Source organism: Rhopilema esculentum, chromosome 10 (assembly GCF_057945365.1).
Source record: "Rhopilema esculentum isolate cy_ngs chromosome 10, ASM5794536v1, whole genome shotgun sequence".
NCBI lineage: Eukaryota > Metazoa > Cnidaria > Scyphozoa > Rhizostomeae > Rhizostomatidae > Rhopilema > Rhopilema esculentum.
In genome coordinates this window covers 15,725,155-15,746,057 of record NC_142824.1, presented here as the reverse complement: position 1 = coordinate 15,746,057, position 20,903 = coordinate 15,725,155, and the positions used below count along the sequence as shown (strand labels likewise).

The following is a 20,903-nucleotide window of genomic DNA, read 5'->3' as shown; positions in this document are numbered from 1 at the left end:
ACTTATAATAAAATAAGACGCCTTTGATACTTGCCACAAACTGGTGTAACGTAGTTTTTTCTCTGTCCAGTAGGCCGTCCACATAAATATCTCCTGCTGAGGATACACCAAAAATTGCATCACCCCCAACAATAGCATAACTGAATTCTGCATTGGTTCCCTAATACAAAAAAATTTGATTTATTCTTTTTCCGTCAAGAAGAGTTTTATGAAGATCTCGATACCATAAAAACCCTTGATTAAAACTTACCGCATCTTTGTCTTCTGCTGATACACGAAGAACAGTTGTTCCAACCTTCGCACTCTCCACCACCGAAGCATCGTATCGGTCTTTTGAGAATTTAGGTCGGTTGTCATTTGCATCAGCGACAGTGATTTCTACTGTAGCATAATCCGGGTTGAATATTGTTGAGGAGGCCTTGTTAAGAAATTTTTTGAATAAGGTTAGTTTAATATATTTGAATACGGTTGATAAAAAGAGGATAAAGATTTGAAAGAAGCGAGCTGTGACGAGAGAAACGAATGTTTTACAGGACTTGAGATCACATTCATTTTTTTATACTTCTTTAAAAGATATTAGATAAAAGTCCCATACATTTCTGGAAAAAGGTAGGAATTTACGTGTGCACCTCTTAATGCTATCTGATAATATACAAATAATGACAACTAGAGAAATTTATTTTCATATAGAGATTTAGTACACGTTATAATTCGAAGCAGCAATTTAGAACCTTTCGGCTTCACACATCAAAGTGTTTATAGCTCCGTCTGCACGGCATCGAGTGCCATGCAACAAACCGGTGTAGAGTAATCTTAACAAGCCTAAAATGGTGTCAGAAAAAATTCATACCTTAACTTGCAGTTTGTATGTCGCAATATTTTCTCGATCAAGTGAGTTATTGACTTTGATTGCCCCAGAGGATTTATCAATGCTAAACGCAAAACCTAGGTTCGATTCTGTAATAAGGAAAATGCATTCAAATTCTGTGAATTTTCAACATCAGTTGATAATAGCAATGACAATAATGTTGTTTCAGTCTACTTCTGCTATCTACATCAGTGGCAAAGCCAAAGGTCCTGCTGTTCCTGCTGAGCAGGAGCAAGAATTTCCAAAGATAAGATTTACTGTAACCAATAAAAAATTTCTTTATTTGCAAAAAGGAAGTTTCAATTTCTATTTGATAAACAGTCCGTCCCAAGTATCCGCCAGCCAGGCATCCCGTGCTAATCTCAAGGTCCTGTTTTTTACTACGGCAACCCGGCAAACCTGAATTGTGGCCCTGCTCATAACTTTGATACCCTATGTTTGGTCCTGCTTCACAATGGGCTTTTGTAAATTTAGTGCTGCTTCACAATAGTCTAGTCTAGAGCAAAGAGCTGTCCTGCTCAATTTCGGGAGCAGGACCTCGTCGAAATGATCATAGTAACATTTTGTAAGCAGTAGTGATTTGATTGGTTGAGGGCTCGCCTACGTAGGCCAAAGATCATTGTTTTGAAAACCTTTGGTCCTGCTATTTCTGAGAGCAGGATTGCAAGGACTGCCCTGTGCATTCTCGTTCTGTTTAGAATTAGAGACACTGAGACGAGAATACTAGCAAGGAGGCCAGTTCAAGTATTATGGCGAGGCGATGTGAATGTGGATTTCCTGCTTGCTTGGACGATACCAATGTTATTGTTATTGACAGCAAAACTTGCCTCAGTTGAGCTGCATAAATTTTCTTTGTAACAAAATAGAGTCCAAAGTTCGCGAGAAAGAAATGTTTCTCTGATTTCGGCCTTCATATGAGGTACGGTGTATCATGGTGGCCTAAATAAGTAAGATTTTCTTAGACCTGGACAAGGACGATAAAAGCATAATTGAATTTACTGTCGAATAATTGAAATTTTGGAGTTGGAGAATATACCAATTTCAGCGGAACTTGTATTTGTAAGAGATTAACGAGTAACTAGTGTTTTTTCCTACCTAAATTGTTTACTGGTCTAATGGTTTGGCAAACGAAGTTGTTTATGTATTTTGATAAAGTATCTAGATTTGCCAAATTTATAAGACCAAAATCTCGAATAGTCTAATTATACTATTTCAACCACCACAAATATATAACATGCAACTTCAAATGTCACCCCTGCCCCTTTCTATTGTCAAATTTAGTTATCACCAATTTGAACTTTTACTTCAGTTGTAGAGCCTTACTACAACTTAACATTTTTTTGAAAACCTTAAGCACACCTTTAAGTATGGGTTTACTTTACAAAAGTTAGACAAAATTTAAGAAAAGAATCATCTGCAAAAAATATTTATTTTCATGGGCGTTTCCTATTGAATAAGGGCGTGACCCAGTCCATAAAGCAGGACCAACTATTTTTGGCTAGCTTCGCCACTGATCTACATTAATTTCACGTCTTTGTATTTGTATTTGTATTTGTATTTATATTTGTTGCTACCTAGCAACCGAAGCATGAAACAAGGTGAAATGAAATTTCATAAACATCTTAATCATAATTCTCACCGAAAACAAAGAATTGCCAAAAAAAGACAAATTGCAGAAAATGTTTTAAATTCTAAAACTCAATGACTTGAATGATAAAGAGATAACATAGCTAACTGACGAACATGAAAATAAGATTCTTTCAGAAAAACTGCAAGTTTAATTTCAAAATTTGAAGATATTACATACCTTGGTGGATGCTATATTCAACGGGTGCATTAATGGCAGTGTCTAAATCCACGGCTTTGACGACAGTGACAAGGTGACCCTGAAAGACAAAAGTTAAGCATTGGATTCAACGATGCATCCTGCACAGAAGGCTCATGGTTAAACATGCCAACCAGGAGGTCTTCGGCAAAGTTCTAACTAGAATAGCTTCTGTGCACTGTAACAAAATTCAATGCAATTCAATAACTCCGAAATGAAAGATACCTAGATTCACCACGTTACCTTCGCACTATTTTCTGGTATAGTTGCAAAATATTTTGCTTGTTGGAATTTAGCAGGCTGGTCGTCATGATCTTGAACAAAAATACGAAGAACAGAAGAGTTGGAAAGGGTGATGTTCTGTCCATTGTCCTATATAAAAATGACGGAATAAGGCCGTGAAAGACATGATGTAAAGAAGAAAATTACAAAGAAAGTTAGGATAAAGCTTAGGATAGGAGCAAGCATGTTTATGCGTTTATGATGCATGCAAATGAAAAGACATAAGCTGTTCGCTTCTATATGTCTGAAGAAAGGGGACGAAGGTATAATTACAATCAATGGAATTGAATGGGTCTCCAAGATTTGAAGGAATCATTTCACCTTAATGCACTGAATTGATAAAGCTTATTGACATGTCAAAAAATAACCTTAAAAAATTAAAATACGCATTATCAATAGAATATTGATACAGCTGATGCAGAAGAATGCAGTACTATAATAAAAATGTATATCAATAGTTCATTCAATATTGCACATAACGTCAAAGGCTTGTTTGGGCAAATACTATCTGAGTACTATTGAGAAATGTTTTGAACCAGGTCTCACCTCAACAGTAATTGAAATATTGTAGTCTTTGGTTGACTCAAAATCAAGCCGTGACACTGTTGAGATTTTCCCTGAATAAGAATCGATCTTAAATCTGTTCTCCTAGAAAAGATTGGTATCATAGCTTAACAAAGGATTAGATTGAGGAGAACCATTTAAATTAGTACCACGTTGGTGCAAAATTTGCATAATATTAGTACAAAAATGGCACACCTGGTTCCCATGAGTGATTGAATAACTTAACAAAGCGTTTCGAGAGGCATCTTTGTCTTTCGCAACAACAGTGAAGAGAGTGAAGCCAGGCTCTGCATTCTAAAACAAAATAAGTAAACCTTAGGTTGCTTTCAAAATACCTAATTTGAATATTCAAAATGCTTTAAGGCTATTTAATTGATGAAATTTCATTCTACCTTGTAAAAAAGGCCAAGAAACGTAATTGTACAAATCTCGATAAATGCAAAAACTAGTTACTTCTCTCAAGCTGATTGTAGTGGGCAGGTTTTCTATTTGCGGTGCATTGTCGTTGACATCAGAAAGGTGAACTACAACCTCAACTTGACTCTTTGAGAAAAAAACGAGAGAAATAGGTAAAACTATTATTAAAGTTGATGATGAAAGTAAGCAAAATGCCATAGAAACTGATAAATTGAAACTATAGATAGAAACTACAAAGAACTTATGAAAGAATCGACAATAAAAAAACCATAAATACCCTGTCAGAGATAATTTAACATAAAAAGCTAATGTGATATTTATAATAAGAAAGACACAAAAGAAATAAAAAGTATAGCATTTCTTGATTGCAATGATTGAACCAAATATCCTTATTTGGAAGATAAATACACCAAACCTAATCCACACATATTTCATCTTACTCTGAAGATGGCGCGAGAGCTCGATAAACTTAATTTCTAAAGTACACTTAAAGGCAGCAAAATTACAGATTTGTTTGAAAACCAAAAATGTGTTTAAAAATATTTGAAAAGTAAGGAAACAGTTGTTTTTATATCAAAAAACAAAAGATTTACCAAGATGAAAATTATAGATGTATTGCAAAAGTGGAAAGCAAACCTCTAGACCATTTGCGACGTTCTTCGCAAAGGCATAAAACCGCTGATTATCTGAAACCTAAAAAGCATCATCAAAGAATATATGCTGTTACGGTACTTAGAAAATTAGTTATTCATCTTTGCAGCTAATAAATTTCAAGATTAAAAAAAATGTCAAAACGGAGATTGATTTGTCTTAGAACGAAAACATCTGACACTGCCAGCGCTCTTCCGTGAAAGAAGTGACTCACCTCCCTGTCCAGTCGTCCAGCTACAAAAATCCAACCAGTGGCAAGGTTAATAGCGAACAATTTGACCAAAGCATCAAGCCGATATGTGGTTGTACTGCCATCGATGACTGACGCACGAACTTGAATCACTGAAGAACCTTGAAAGATTCATTTAATACATTGTTAGATTCAATTTTATCAAAAAATAAAGCACCAACTAGCTGTTTTACCGAAATAAGGCACAAAAAGCCAAAATACCAGAACAAATGTTTCCCAGAGTCCACAGATGAATTTTTATTTTATTATTACTTTTGCTCCATGTTTGTATGTTTGATACAATGTCTAAATTTTTCCTCCAATCAGGTAACTTTATCTCCAGTTACTTTTAAGTACTCTTAGTAAGCACTCTTAGTAAAATGAGGGTTTAGATTGTTTTTATTACTTTCAGATACTTACGAAATCACTTATTTTCTTATCAGTAATTTCTTCATATGTTTTTATTTACTAGCAAGGGCATGGAAACAACAGTAGAGATGAAAAGCTTCCTCGCATTTGGTCGCTAGAGCACTTTTTGCTTTCGGGATCACATTCCAGAGATAAAGGTCATGGCTTATTTCGTCTTTATTTTTGATCTACTTCAACTCTACGTAAATGGATTGGACTGAAATAAAATTCCAGGTTGTAAAGAAACGCTTTCTTAAACCCCTTTGTGCAAGAATGAAAACTGAATTTGGTCATTGCAGCATCGACTGCTCCAGTTCTATTATTGATTTTAGTCACCATAGAAGCGATCATAAACTATGTCTTCAATACTCTCATCAGTCTTTAGCAATTATTACTCCAGTTTTTCCATTGCAAACCTACAGTATGTGAAACTTTGTTTCTGTAACAATTAGTTTACAAAAGCTAACTGTAAAAGATCTCAAAATGTCTAAATTTCTTTTCCATTGAATAAATTTTGATAAAGGCAAAGTGTAGCAATATCTGTGATATTATCAGTAGTTCATTCAACCTTTGATTTCTATTTATATATGGCTCACAATTGACGTATATGATGTCTTTAATGTGTTATTGGCCTCTTAGTTATTGATTATCCGGCCTGTGTATGAGCTTGGCAGTATGTCGAGTCTTTCGGTGACTAATTTGAATCCACAATGAACGATGGTAGTGATATGAATGGCCCATGCTTTAAGTACAGTCCTTTAATCGTCCCTTAGAAGTTGATCTAAATGTGCAGCCTTCTTACTCTTGTCACTATGTTTTTCTTTTCAATGCAAGGAATGAATCTATTCCTTTACTCGTTTGTTTTTATCGTTGCCCAATTTTTGGAAATAAATTCGAGATTTTGCCTGTATTCTTGGTTTTCTTGAAAACAAGACCGATATTACATCTTTATCGATAAATTGGAAACACCATCCTTTTAACGCCTTTGGTACCACATGATAAAGGAGCATAAGAAAGTTGCAAAAACTCCAATGAGAAATGAAATGTGTGTGTCAGAGAAGAAGCTAACTAGGCCAGATGCCTCATGCAATAATGGCAGCAAATACTCTAAACTAGCTGTAAAATTAGCACATAAAGTATAACGCAAACGACAAAACCTTGAGAAACATGTTTTCAAATAATTAAAAATGGTGGATAAGAATTTTCAGTTGGCAGATTGGCTTCAAAAGGATTGCTCTTTGCACTTCAATCATTTCATCACTCTTGGGTTTGATAAATTTCATGACTTCAATCATCCTCAATAGTTTCCCCTACTTCTTTTTTAAGACTTTTTTACCCTTCTCTCTATGATAAACATGAACAATTAAAGCAGGATAAAAAATCAAAGCATAGAGAAGAGTAGAACGCCAAGAAAAGGGAACGATTCCATACGATTCTAATATTTAGAAATATTTAGAGAATGGTAAGTGGTTTATTTTGAGGGATAAACCAACCTAAAGACATACCTATCGCCAGTTCTTCTTTTATTTCAGCAATGTAAGTTGTTTTTTCAAAAATTGGGCGTTGATTCTGACCAAACGCTGAAAAATATTAGATGTCACTTTTGCAAGGCGAATTGAGGAAAGCCTAATCAAATAATTCACAATAAAAACAGAAAATACCAAAACTGTTGCTTGTCAACAGCAGAAGACAGCTTGTAACTGAACATTATCTGGGTTCACTAAGAACAGGTTAGGATAATGTCAGGAGAATCTTTAAATTAAAATCTAATCTATAAAAAGCTAGGCCTAGGTTGTCTTACCACCATCTAGCAGTACATCTGCCCATGAATGCAATGTATAAATAAAAGAGATCGTTGATATACCTGTCTGACTGAGAAAGAAGATTGCTGAGATAATCTGAGCAATGCGAGTGCTTGACATGTCTGCAGAACTCGAGGGCAGATGAATGCACTAACTCATCTTCCAGGCAACTGCATCTCCTATCTCCAAAAAACACATAGAATAGACATTTAGCCTATTATGTGCACCTAAAAGACACAGTCAGCAAGCAGATATCAAAATCTCATTGATTTCTGACTGAAAAACAAACTTTTTAATTAATGATCATACGATTGATGCTTATCTGATGAAGCAGAGAGATGTCTAGGAGCGTTTAACGCTTTGCCAGTGTTTGGTTACAATTTCGCGTAAAACATCTACACGATGTCAATTATTGATGCAGCTTATCTTCAGAAATTCTATCGATTTAAACCCAAGCGAAGATTTCTATTGCAAAAGGGATATTCCAGCAAAACCGCATTTATATAACTCGATATTCTGGTTTGCCCAAGCAGCTGCTTTTTTACCATGCTTAGTCAGCAAAGGAAAGAACTCCTCCGTGTTTCCTTTGATTTCCTTTTTCTTTAAATCTTTAAATTTTCCTTGAAAGTTAAAAAGGCTCTGGTATTGCTTAAAAGGTGGCATGTTACATGGGTTTGAAAAATCTTTGAACTAAGTCAAGTTCTTAGTCCCAGTTAGATGCTACAAATGAAATTTCTCTTTTAAAGTAAGCTACTATAAAGGTTCAAAAAGGTACTTTTTCCGAAAACAAGTTCAATTTTTTGGACTCAACTTAATTACCTCGGCATACATTCCTCTTCAAAGTATCATATGAATGACAACGATGAAAGCGCAAAACTCATGCATTGCTACATATACCATGGTAAAAGGAAAATGGTATGACGTACTTTCCTGCAAATCAATTAATTTAGAATGAGATGCTAAAACCTTAAAAGTTTTTAACAGAAATCGCTACGCTAAAAGAACGTCAATTGAACATCGTAGAAGACTGCAACGATCAGGACCGAATTACCTGTTATTGTATAACAGAACTGTCTTGTAATATGTAACTTAGTACGAAATAGCTGTCTGTATCATATATCCTGTGGTATTATTTACAGGGAAGAAGCATGCATGGCTCTGATAGGATTGTCTCTATAATTTTCAGGGTTTATTTTAACATGCAGTGATAACAATTATGTGCAGAGATAAATCGTAATTGTGCAGTCATAAATTTAAATTTTGTGCAGTGATAAAAGGTGGTGAAAATGTAAAATTGCAGCAACTCCCAGTAGAAACATGAAGCTTATAAAAAAGCACTACAATATTAAAAATGAGAACATAACAGTAACGGTGATTATAATCTATGAAATGTCTCTATGAAATGTCAAAATTTTATCGATATCGGTATCTAGAAGCTATTAAATTTGCTTTGTTCTTCATTTTCCTTTCAAGATCTTTGTTCTTTAAAAACTTGTTTGAACAAAAATTTTGAAAATGTGCAGCGATGAAAATTACCTAAAATAATCCCTGAAAATTTTGCCTTATCCAAGATGCAATGCATCGCAACAACAGGCTTTGACAATACTTATAGCACTAGATCCCCTTCCCCTTTAAAGGAAAATCTTACAGATAGGACAACACTCAAGGACACGAACCATCCCCGCAACTCTCAAGGACAGCTTGGACTTGGTTCCCTTAATCAAGATACATTCTTCTTAGTCAAATCGTACCGAATATAAAGCTTTACAAACTATTCAATAACAGCATATGTAATCTATGTGAACGGAGAAGGGCCATGACATTGGAAATTTCGATTTTCATTTATTGCAATTTGTTTGATGAAAAATGAAGTGTAATGGCCCTACGTCCCCCTTACAACAGACAATTACAGGCAAATTTCATCAAAGAGCTCACTTCAAAAGAGATTCATACATACATTGTTTATTTGTTAAAGTAGGTTTAAAAGTTGGGTGGCAAACAATGCCGATGTGGACCTGCGCGATTCGGAATTACTATCTTCATAACCGTCTTGAATTGTTAAAAGGTGAGTGAATTCTATCATTAGAGATGCAACATTTACTTATTCATTCCCCAATAGATAGTTGACTTTTCAGACATTGCGAATGATCTTCCAAAAAGAAAACAAAATAATAACTCTTTGTTTACGAGCAGTAAACCATGCAGTATGATATAATTTTACCAATACGACAAAAAATCTCAAAATTTCAAGCAACAGTTTTTTGATTAAAGTACAATCAAATTAAACATAAATAGGTATGATTATTATCTAACGATTTAAGTTTTCTTTCAATAGCAAAGCAGGATTGTCCACCATGGCTTTCTCTTTACCTCACTCTGTACCTTGCTATTGTTTGAGAGACAAGGTTCATCCTTTGCAATCGTCTTTGCGTCCAATGATACCTTCGATTGTCCTTGCAATGTTATGCGGTTTTTGGTCGCAACAATCGGATTAAAATTCTTCTCCTGGCCTTTCTGCAATGTCACTTTTTCTACGATCTCGCAAATATGGTGCTGAACAGATTCAATAAAGCCTCGTTTCGACACCAGCCTCTGCCACATTAGATTAGTGAGTTCTTTCTCTCTTTCATATCTTCTTTCCAAGAAAAATTTCTAAAATTTGATCGAAATCTCAAAGTTTCAACACGCTGGAAATATTTCGTGTAAAGCTTTTTTTGTTAACAACCGGACTAGCAATATTTTGTGTCAAGATATGGTTTCAAGCAGCAAAACCTTAGTTGTCATCAAGACCTTAGTTGTAAGTTGTGATTGCAACTCGAGAATCAGGAGCATCTGAACTAAAGATTTTATTATAAATAATCGACAAACCTTGAAAGGAAGATCTGAATTCTTCACTGCTTTAATTTTTTGAATCAAAATTTGGTTAACAAGTCGAAGATTTTCCTTTTCTGTCTCAATGTTGGACAACTTTCCTTCCAACACGACCATATCTTTCTTGAAACCTTCAAACTCTCCTCGTAGCTCATTAATCGGGCTCCTTTTCTTTACTCTAGAAGAATTCGCCATTCTCGAGACTTTCTCTAATTACTCCTTCGATAACATCAATCAACTAATTTTTCCCTTGAGAGTAAGCCTTGCTTGCACAAAACTGTAACTCAACTCAAATGCCTAGTGTTTCCAAGTCGCACCGTTTTATATCAGTGAAACATGACGTAACAATACTCAGCTGGAATTTGACGTCACAAATAACCGTTAAGTCTCACAGTCGCACCATTTTATATCAGCGAAGCATGACGCAACAAAACCGGGACAGAATTTGACGTCACAAATAACCGTTGGGCATGCTCACTTGTGGTTAACGCTATGGTATGTATCAAAATCTAACTTTATTCACCGAATGTCTGATATGCAAGTGGAAAATTCATCGACATTTTTTAGTTAGTTGTGACATAATTATGATTAAAGGTCTTAAGGACACACACAGCAGATAATATTGAAAAGCATTGTCAAAGAATCAGAATCTAAGCAGCAGCTAAAAACACGACATACCATTGCAAACATAAACGGTTTATTTTCGACTACCTCAATAATATTTAGGAATTATAATTCTTTAAAAGGTTTCTTCTTTGCTTGTAATTATTTTGCTGGAAACCATTTTTAACAGCCAACACCATCTATGATCCAAACTGACTTCTGCAGGTGTTGAGTCGATTTTAAAGAGCAAAACTCGGATGCAACAGCTAGCCAACAAATCCCAATCTTGAAATTTTTTTGTTGGATGAAAATATTTTCGATAGAGCACGGACAATTCAAATTTAACGGGACCATGTTTACCATACAAGCTTTAAGAAATGGAAAATTTGACTTCAGCAAGGAAAAGCGGAAACATAACATACAAAGGCGTTTTTCATTTGGCACTTTTTGGAGACAAAAAGCTGGATTACAGGCAGAAGTTGTATTGTTAGTTTTTGTCTACACAAGTTCGTTTTAAACAACGTGAGGGGTAAGCGGTCGCTGATTGGTCAAAAACATTGAATCAATTACTTTTTCCTCTCACGTTACTTTTCCTCTCACGTTCTTTCGACAAATATCTGGGCTATGCAAATAGCAGCTATAACTTGCAAAAAGACACATGTTTACCGAAGTATCTGCATCTTAAAATGAGACACTTGGAAAACTGCCTCTGCGGGACATTGTGAATCAAATGACTACTTCGTAATGCAATTATTCATTAAGCGTATCGGTTTTAAATTATTTGATAAGCAAATATACAATTTATAATTTCAAAAAAATAAGACAAGAATAGATTTATCTGCCAACTTTGCCAAGGGATTGGTCTGTCTTTGGGTTGGCGGTTTGTCTCTGTACAAGAACTATCGCTTTATTTATCTGTGTTTGGAGATCACGAAGTTCATGAAGATGAAGAAGGCGAAGAATTTTGGCAGCTTCTTTTACAGCAGAATCTATATTAGAAGCAAGAAAGAAACAGAATGATAATAATGGAGAACTTTTAAATAAGCTATATAATTAACAGATTAGTCCGTGTCGCTAAGATGGATCTGCAATTCAGTTAAATTCAGCTGAAGTAAACTTGCAAAAACCGGCAACCTGGTTCTACCTTCTTTTTAATGCTTGCCCCAATAAATTTAATGCTTTTATTCAAAGGCATCGCTAAAACAAATGCTATTACACGAAACGGCATCTTGCCTTATATAGTAAAACTGAGCTCATAAAAACCTTAGCGGCAGAGTGACTGCATCTTGCATTACCTTACAAGCAATCTTAGCATGCTGACCTCTCTCTAATGAAATAGAAATGATAAGCTAATCAAAATTTGTAATTTACCATTTACTTGAAAACCAAGGTCGATTTCATTTATGGGTCGATAGTCGCCTTCCTTTCCTTTTCCCTTCTTCTGCAAAAAAACCATGAAATTCAGACAATCAAATAAAGCAACAGCACTTAAACGAAGCTTCTTAGAACAAATTATCCTCTGCATGCTTTTCATATCAAATGACTAATGTCTGTAAACCTTTTGAAAATAAGACCAAACGCAATGAATTATAAAATTGTTTAAAATTCTGTAAAAAAAACTATTACAAATACCTTTTCTTTACCAGATTTTAAAGCATCTACGTTCTCAGGAGAGAGCTTCCGGTTGATAATTTTTTGAACCGCCTAAAATATAGATATGAATAACATTACTTTTAGGCTTGCAGTACTATAATTCTAATAAAGGAATCTACGTATAAAAGCCTTCGATTTTTAATACAAGTATTACAACAAAATTTCCTTTCGGTAGATGCTTCATGCTGACTAATCCACTTCAAACTTCAGAGTGAAGTTTTGTTTCAGAAGATGAAGGAAATCATGGGAAGAGAAATGAAAATCCGCATAAGATTGAGATCAATATGGAATGTTCCCCAGACTAATGAGCATACAGCCTTATTACCTGCAAAGTAGTAATGTGGTCAGGGTGGAACGGAATTCCAAGAAGCTTTGATAACGAAGAGATACCTGCTTTCAGGTCAGGATCATCACCTACAAAAACATTGTGAAAACACAATTACGTTGAATCATATGTGGTTAACTTAGACTTAAAAGGTGACATAAGATGAAATTTAACTGTCAATGCGTCATATGTGTGTGTGCTAATAAAGTAATGAAATGCATTATATGGCTGTTTCCTGCCGCTGTGAAATACCTCCTGCTTTTCATTACTAATTCTCGTTACTTTGAGCCCTAAACATTTCAAAGCATTATGTCTTTCTTTGGGGTTGGAAAACGGGTGGTTTTTCAGTCCTCTATTTTTCTTTTAAATCTACAGAAGCTGAATGTTACTGCTCTTGCTGGTTGTTTTGCTCGATAGTTCAGTATATTGCTAAATACAGGCCTCTTTCAAATCAATTCTTGTATTGCCAGCATACCATTGCAATACCTTAACAATCACTTTTTGCATCAGTTGAATTAAAACTTCTATATGTTTATATCGATATGTATTTGATAGATTGAAGGATTGAAGGAAAAATAGGCCCTACAATCCTTTGAAAGCTTCCAAAGACAAGATTATTTTCTGAACGGAAATTACACATCATCTGCGTACAGATTTAATAGAGCACCGGCTTCTGTTATCTGTTTATCAGATTACAATAGTTGTCAAATTTCCAACATTGAGCTGGAGTCTCTGACACTGAGCTCTAAAATAAAATAAATAAAAAGAGCAAGGCCTTGGAAACAAAGGAAATAAAGATAGAACAGCGGGTTTCCAACTAGCAGGATATTAATCGCTGGAAAGTATCTAATACATGAGAAAATATTTATGATATATATAAGAAATTATAAGAAATTATGTAAGAAACTGTAAGATATTATAAGAAAATTTTTATGATATATACTATGAAGTACCTGTTATTTCACTAACTGCACCTGAACCTGATTGTCCATTAATGCTGGCACTTGTGCTATCTTCTTTCACTTTCTTTCTCTCTTTGTCAAGGTCATTAAATTTAGTGGCTGCAAAGCACATTAAAGGATATTAAAATTGTGATAAATATTTCATTTTGATTCTCTAAACTAAGATTATCATTTGCCATCTATGATGTAATCATGGCAACTACTTAAGTTTTCTCTGCTCACCTACTTCAGTTTTCTCTACTAAAAAAAATTACAATTTGTTTTAAAGACAAACATTGGTAGAAGCTTGGAGAATTAAAAATTTCATATTGACAATCAATTGTCATCCTCAATGATCACATGAAGACATTAAATATAATTTAGTTTCATATTGAATCTCACTTCACTAGCCTGAAAATTGTAAAAAATTCAAAACACATGAGAACACATTTGTGAATACAAATCATAATCAGAAGGGTAAGTAATAGATTGTTAATTTGGAGTAATTACATAAAGCACAGAGATGTGGAAAAAAGTCTGCCTTTAGCAAATAGCTAGGCCTATTATCAGGTATTGTTGTTTGAAATAAACAACATAACAAATAAGAACTATACCATTCTCATGATACTCTACTCTAACTGCATGACTTATTAACCAAGAGGCCACAGCTTCTCTTTCATCTCTTCGCACAGGACAAGCTAAGTCATCCAGATACTAAAATATTTCAAAATTTGAATTCAATATAAAAGAAGATATTTCATCAAAGAATTATTAATGGTTGCCTAACAAAAATGATGGATTAAAGGCCTGTATCAAAGTGCTTGATAACATACAGGAAGATACGTTCTATATGTATCCCTATTTAACACCTAAGGACAATAGAAACAGCTAATTTGATATCTCCAGGAACATAAAACCAAGCAATTATACAATAACAAATCAAACATAGAGATTAGTGTGACAGTTGCTTGCTGATGGCATTAGGTACACCAAATGTGGAATTCAGAGTTGCAACTCTGAGCCAAACTTTTATACACACATAAAGGAAAACATTTAAATGTACATGGATGTTGTATAATGTTAGAATCAAGATTTACCAGAGGCAGAGTGTTTCTTAGAATACCACAATTTTGTAGAAAATATTACTGATGACTGTTATTCTGTTTTGATGACAATTGGCCATAATGGCAAACAGCATAAAAACAAAACGATACTTTTAGGCAATAACAATTTTTAATTCTTATAAACCTTTTCAAAAATAGATGGCCATTCAGAGCTACTTGTTTCACGAAGAAGATCTCTATCTTCTATCTTGTATAGTCGTATGACTTGGTCCTCAAGCCAAATAATCAGATTCCTAAAGTCTTCTTCATCTAGAAATTGACAAAACAGCTACATCAATTCTGAAATAATTAAACTTTCCAAATTCCTTTACAATTCAAATAATCTGCCTTAACATTTCACACATTTAGATATAATTACACTCCCCTCATGAAAGTATCTGGACAGTTTTGAATTCAGTTGCGAATCAAATTCAGTTTCCGAATTCTGTTGTTAGAGAAATTGGTTTACAAATTTCAAAGTCAGTTTTCATGAAAACGTTTTTACCAATTTCCTCAAATTTTTTCTTGAAGTTTTTTTGGCCTTTAATCCATTTATTCGTGGAAAAAAATCATCTTACAATATGTAAACAAACTCTGTGAGAGTTTTTCCTCAAGATGATAGCAACCGAAACAACAGAATTGACTTCTGAGCAGTGTCTAGAAATAATGTTTTTTAGCAATGATGGGAAAAGGCTATCATTAAATTGCTAGGATCATTGGGTGCACAAGACTGCCACTTAAGTGATATGCAAAAAAAATTGAAAAAACATAAAGTTAAAAAAAATTTTCACGGTCAAAAAGAGCAAGAGCTCTTGCGACACCAACATCTGAGCGTTCCACCCTAACCAAATTTTCAATTGCATTAAATGTTCATTAACAATTAAACTTTTAAAGCTGTTGATAAATATTACAAGGAAAATGATAAACAATTGTGAATCTACCCTCATACCGACTGCCTTCAGCAAGACTTGCAGCGCTAAAGAAACAATATGGCTCTGCGCTGAATGATATGTCTGCTTTGCGTGAGAGTTTTTAATCTGGTAAAATGTTACCAAATGTCATCCATGTTTTATAATCAATCGGTGGCATCTCCATGCAAAAGCACAGAAGTTTTGCAGCATTTAAATGTTCTTGTTTATTTTGGAAGGGTTTCTCAAAAAATTATTATCACTAAGTTAAAGAGTTGTTTTCGTCAGCCTAAATTTGTTTTTGTCTGCAAGCGCATCGATCTTCAAACTGTCCGGGTACTTTCGTTAGGGGAGTGTATATGTGTGCATATTTTGGATTTTAACAAGAAACTGGCAATTTTATATAATTCCGATTTCCATTACATCATTACATTAAACAAAAGCAATAGAATCAATGTACATACTAAAAGCACTAGAACTAGAACTGAAAATTACATAATAATTTGCAGTTGGGATTTACAATTTGAAGACAGGCAGCTGCTGCCACTGAGTTTGATGTGCTGTCTTAAAAAGAATAAAGGACACCTTTTATGAAAAGCAACCAATGCAACTGCCTTTGTGCAATTTTTCTGAATTCATCATTGCCCCATTAACACCTTTAGTTCAAAAGGGGATGTAGCCCTAAAAAGATGAAACCCCAGGAGGAGGACTAAATTGTTTCAGCAGTAATTCAAATACACCCTACCGTTAGCTGCTTGTCATAACTGATGCACTAAATTGTTTTTGAGATGGCAAAAAGGCAGAAGCTGCCTTTCTGCAAATTGCAAATCCCAACTGCAAAATATTTGCTAATATGTTAGATATAAATTTCAGTTCAGTTCAGTTCAGTTCATTCATTTTAAATTCCACTTCATACTCTAATATTAACCTACTTACAATAAATACATGAGACAATAAACATAGAATATAACAAAGATTTGACACTACACTAGAGGATTTGCATGAAAGGGAATTGTTAAGGAGTAGCTTTCTCAGTAGCAAAGCTAATTGAGGAGAGAGCACCCCCTTTTAAGATAATAATTTCAGAAACTTATGTATTTTCAATAATTATTTTCAAAGAAGTAGGTTTTGAGCTTAGAACAAAAGACACTAACAGATGGTGACCTTTTAATATTTACAGGAATGTCATTCCAGCCCTTTGCTACATAGTAGCTTACTGATCTGAGACGTAACTGCTTCATGTTATGAAAATAGTTATAGAAATAGTTAGCTTTACTTTCTCTCAAGGAGTTAGATACCCGATTTCTAAACTTTTTGTAGAGATCTTTCACAGACTGGTCATTAGTAATTTTAAGCCTGCCAAGTAGCTAACCTCTGATGCGCATCATTTTTTTAATTTTGCCATCAATCCATGGTTTGCTTTTAAATTCAATGTCACTCTTGGTGAGCTTTTTCAGAGGAGCATGAGGTTTAACTAGTTCATTAAGCAAGGATAAAAATCTGTTAAACTTAGCATTTACATCCAAGGCATTATCATTCAAAAAGGCAATCTATTAAAGAGGAATTTTTAGATAGAGAAGGGTTCTTAATAACTTTACCCCTCTAGGAGGATAAACACATCTGGATTTAGAGATGATAAGTTAAATTAAGAGCATTTGGCTAATTCAGAGCCTTCAAATAATTTGCAATAATTTCAGTAATGATTAGCTTAGCTTTACAGCTGAGGAAGGTGCAGCTTTACTTTTGCATCATTTTGGATCCAAAAGCTGGCTGGAAAAAGTGCACCACTTTCCATGAAAAAAGTGCTGGTGTAATATGCATTTTGGTACCCTATGCAAAAGTGTAACATTGTGAAACGCAATGTGTTTCAAATCATGTGTTTTCATCATTGTGCAATGTTTTTACATGTTATGAATAACAAATTGAGTTAAAGGTTATCAGAGATAAAAACTTCACACTTTTCAATCACGCAAACATTGGAGTCGCCATTGATGTTGTCCTTTTTTGCATAAACTTAACAAGGGAAATCATAACACTGCTTCTTGTTAGTACCCCCTTTTTAAAAATAGTTTGATTGTTTTTTACATTCTGAACAATTTGAATCCAAACATTTGTGTACCAGGACCGGTTTGCATGCTAAATTCTACCATTCATTTTGGTACTCTATTGTTTAAGTGCTTGGGTATGTTTTTGCAAAACCAAAATTGTCATGCTTTTGTATACCAGGACTGATTTGCATGCTAAATTCTACCATTCATTTTGGTACTCTATTGTTTAAGTGCTTGGGTATGTTTTTGCAAAACCAAAATTGTCATGCTTTTGTATACCAGGACTGATTTGCATGCTAAATTCTACCATTCATTTTGGTACTCTATTGTTTAAGTGCTTGGGTATGTTTTTGCAAAACCAAAATTGTCATGCTTTCGATACCAGGACTGATTTGCATGCTAAACTCTACCATTCATTTTGGTACCCCATTGTTTAAGTGCTTGGTTACGTTTTTGCGTAACCAAAATATCCATGCATTTGTGTACCTGAACCAAAATGCATAAGGTTACCGAAACGCATATGACACCGGAAAAAATATCAACATGATAATTTTAAATTTGAGGTTCATTCTTGCTAAAGGTCTGGTGATGCAAAATCAATGAGTCGAAACTAAGAATAAGAAGTCATCATTAACCTATGGTTGTTTCTAAAATAATTCTTTGCTATATAACGATGTAGAACACCCCTGGAACAATCATTCGTCTAGACTTTAAATCCTTTTAACCTTTTTTTTCTTATGTTCATTTGTTTTTTAACTCAATAATAAGATAAAGAGTTGGCTGCAGGGTGCATTCCATATTACAGAATGCAGTATACCTCAAAATCAATAAACTTAATTGAACTTTAAACTTTGAAATGGCAGCGATACTTGAAGAAATGGTTCACATACAAGTCACCAAGATATATCACGCATCAGTAAATTTATAGACAGAGAACTTCCAACTTCAAAGCACATGCCATATGCTCTATTTAGTCTTTGGAGGTTCTGTCTAATTACATTTCCAAGAAAAGAACGACACTCAGATGATTGTTTTCATGTAGGACTTACCGTTTGGAGAGAAGTTTTCTGGATGATGAAATCCAAGTGCTTTCAGTTTCCTTTCAAACATACTTTGAACGAGTTGTTAAGTAGTTTTACCCTAAGGCAAAGTCTTTCTTCTCTCGATAAATTAACGTACAAGAAAGGTTTTGTGCATGTGGAAAATAGATAATTTTTTGAAGACAGTGTTCGAGCCTCCTTTTGGTCGTTTCCACAAATACCAAAAGAGGCTGAAACTGTAAACTGTAACCATTGATCAGTGACATAAACATACTGTATACTATAATCACAGAATAAGAATAAGAATAAGAATAATTATTCTTATTCTGTGTTATAATATTCTTATTGCATAAAAAATACAGCAAATTAAGTATAATAACGTATTTACATGGCAGCTGTTTTGATTCCTGCCAGCTTGAAAGTTAAACCTTAAATTCCTTGTTGAAATAAAAAATAGAAGGGAGCTCTCTGATAATAATGGGATAATCGTACCAAGATGTTAGAGACGAATAATGAGAACATTTTTGAGGTATTCAAGGTTTTGTCTTGGGATAGGTCTGTTTTCCGCTTTTTTGGCTAATGTTGAGGGAGGTTCGGCGTCGCAAGTTTGTGCACGAATAATCAAATGAGTAATTTTTACAGTATATTTATATGGAACCGAAAGATAGTCGTTTGAAATTTGTTAAGAACTTTTAATTTTTAAGTTTTAATTTTAAGAAGATTTATAAACAGGCCAAATAACGGAGGTTTGCCCTTTCTAAAAAGTTGCTTTACTTTCGACCAAATCAGTGTCTATTCAACGATAGATTGGCTACTTCGAAAAAAATTGTAGTGATTATGTTCCAACAGTTCGCGAAACATGTTTTTCATGAGCTAAAACAAAAGGGGATTGTGATTTCTCTTTTCATTCACAAGGCTTTTTTCAAGGCCATGTCTAAATTTTTGCCACAAAAAGATTTGTTTCTATTTGCCAATGCTGAAATGGAATGCCAAGGGCTGAACGCAATGAGAAAAAGAAAATGGACGAACAAAATAACATATTTTTGAACACTTGCCAGGCACTCCAGGATGAAGGATGAGAAGTACCCATTGGGCTTAAAGTCATTATCACTCCTACATTCTCTGATCATTATGTTAATGATATATCCAGAAATATCAAAAGAAATCCTTGCAAAGTACAATAAGAGGTTGCTGTTCTGGCTAAAAATGATGCAGGGCAGAAAGTTGATTATTCTATACAAGAACTGTTTCAAGTCATAATTAACTGTGGCAAACACTACCTCACAGTATAAGAGAGTCCCAATCATTGGCAACATTTAAAAAAGAATTAAGAGCACACCCTGTAGAATGCGGCTGTAGATTGTGTAAAATGTTTATTGCTGGGTTAGGTTTTATTTAGAATATTATATCTTATACATTTTTAAGATTGTACCATATATTCATTTTATACCAATTCTTTATAGATAGTTAACCATATTGCCTACTTTTGATTACGTAATGTGTGCATATTCCCTGTGTTGACTTGACATTAAAATGCTTCAGGTTTTGGTGTACGAATTACGAGAATGATTTCCAGAAAATCGATAGAAACCATCCAACAGCGTTTGGCATGTGGATGTTGATTCTAAGAGTAAGGTTGTATTTTAAAGGTAGAAAAAATCGATGCAATGAGTGGATTTTCCAGCGAACTGGAATCATTAAAATTCGAAAATTTCATAACCTCAGGAAGTACCATTTGTGTACTTATTTATTGCGACACGAGCAATAATCTGCAAGCTAGCAAGACTTTTAACCTACCTAAGTAAAAATTGTTCCTATTCTATTTAATCAATAAATGACGTCTTTTTTTATTGCTCGGAAAAGTTTAGAACGTTGAGAATTCAGAGAAATCACGGAAAATGATATACAAAAACTTTCTTAATATATGTCCTTTGTCGTTTTAGGGACATTTTTTATAAAAGCTAGTCCCCACAAAAATATTAATCTCGCTCTACGAAGCTGCTCTTTATTGTCTGTTAAATGAATGTCCTGTCATAATCGTAATGTTTGTGCGTCTTTTTGCAACTGGGATTCCATGATTTCTCTCTAATTGCCTAGCACCCTGTCGGAAGGTCAGTCAAGCCCCTCCGTCGGAGAACTTCTAACGCCACCACTACTTATTGGCGCCCTTTTGGTTGCTTTTCCCGGTGGGTTGGAAGGTAGCCAGTCCGCCACTGCGTTTTGGTACCCTCTGCAGAAGTGTAGCATTGTGAAACGCAATGTGATTCAAATCCCGCAATTTCATCATTGTGTGCTGTATGACAAATCATGAGTCACAAATTGGAAACAATGCTTTTCGATATTGAAAATTCACACTTGTCAATCA

General features: G+C 34.4%; 2 protein-coding genes across 4 annotated transcripts in view; both read right to left on the bottom strand.

Moving 5' to 3' along the window:
- Positions 1–11,077, bottom strand: part of LOC135685459 (protocadherin Fat 4) — a 58,144-nt gene extending 47,067 nt beyond the window's left edge. For 2 of the 3 annotated variants that reach the window (XR_010516006.2, XM_089110866.1), the window contains exons 1-12: positions 7,109–11,077; positions 6,750–6,824; positions 4,822–4,958; positions 4,593–4,649; positions 3,993–4,082; positions 3,735–3,833; positions 3,522–3,623; positions 2,937–3,065; positions 2,676–2,754; positions 851–957; positions 251–418; positions 35–160 (exon numbers count right to left, since the gene is read on the bottom strand). Coding sequence is in view for 2 of the 3 variants with exons in the window: in XM_089110866.1 (XP_088966992.1) it covers positions 35–160; positions 251–418; positions 851–957; positions 2,676–2,754; positions 2,937–3,065; positions 3,522–3,623; positions 3,735–3,833; positions 3,993–4,082; positions 4,593–4,649; positions 4,822–4,958; positions 6,750–6,824; positions 7,109–7,166 (1,227 nt within the window). In the remaining variant the exon portion in view is untranslated. The remainder of the gene's footprint in view (positions 1–34; positions 161–250; positions 419–850; positions 958–2,675; positions 2,755–2,936; positions 3,066–3,521; positions 3,624–3,734; positions 3,834–3,992; positions 4,083–4,592; positions 4,650–4,821; positions 4,959–6,749; positions 6,825–7,108) is intronic. The other variant, XM_089110865.1, reaches the window with a different exon arrangement.
- Positions 11,078–11,258: 181 nt separating this feature from the next.
- LOC135685475 (tRNA-splicing ligase complex subunit RTRAF) lies at positions 11,259–18,737 on the bottom strand. Its single transcript, XM_065201441.2, has 8 exons — positions 18,548–18,737; positions 14,688–14,812; positions 14,054–14,153; positions 13,452–13,559; positions 12,499–12,587; positions 12,153–12,224; positions 11,892–11,961; positions 11,259–11,509 (listed from the first exon to the last, which is right to left on the bottom strand). Exons 1-8 carry the CDS (start codon positions 18,606–18,608, stop codon positions 11,355–11,357), a joined length of 780 nt encoding a protein of 259 aa, XP_065057513.2. The 5' UTR covers positions 18,609–18,737; the 3' UTR covers positions 11,259–11,354.
- Positions 18,738–20,903: the final 2,166 nt, after the last annotated feature.

Coding starts and splice junctions, on each gene's coding strand:
- LOC135685475 (XM_065201441.2), bottom strand. CDS start 18,608: ATGTTTGAAAGGAAACTGAAAGCACTTGGATTTCATCATCCAGAAAAC. Junction 14,154..14,687: donor GGCCATCTATTTTTGAAAAG/GTTTATAAGAAT, acceptor GAAATATTTTAG/TATCTGGATGACTTAGCTTG. Junction 11,962..12,152: donor TAAAATCTGGTAAAGAAAAG/GTATTTGTAATA, acceptor GTTTTTTTGCAG/AAGAAGGGAAAAGGAAAGGA.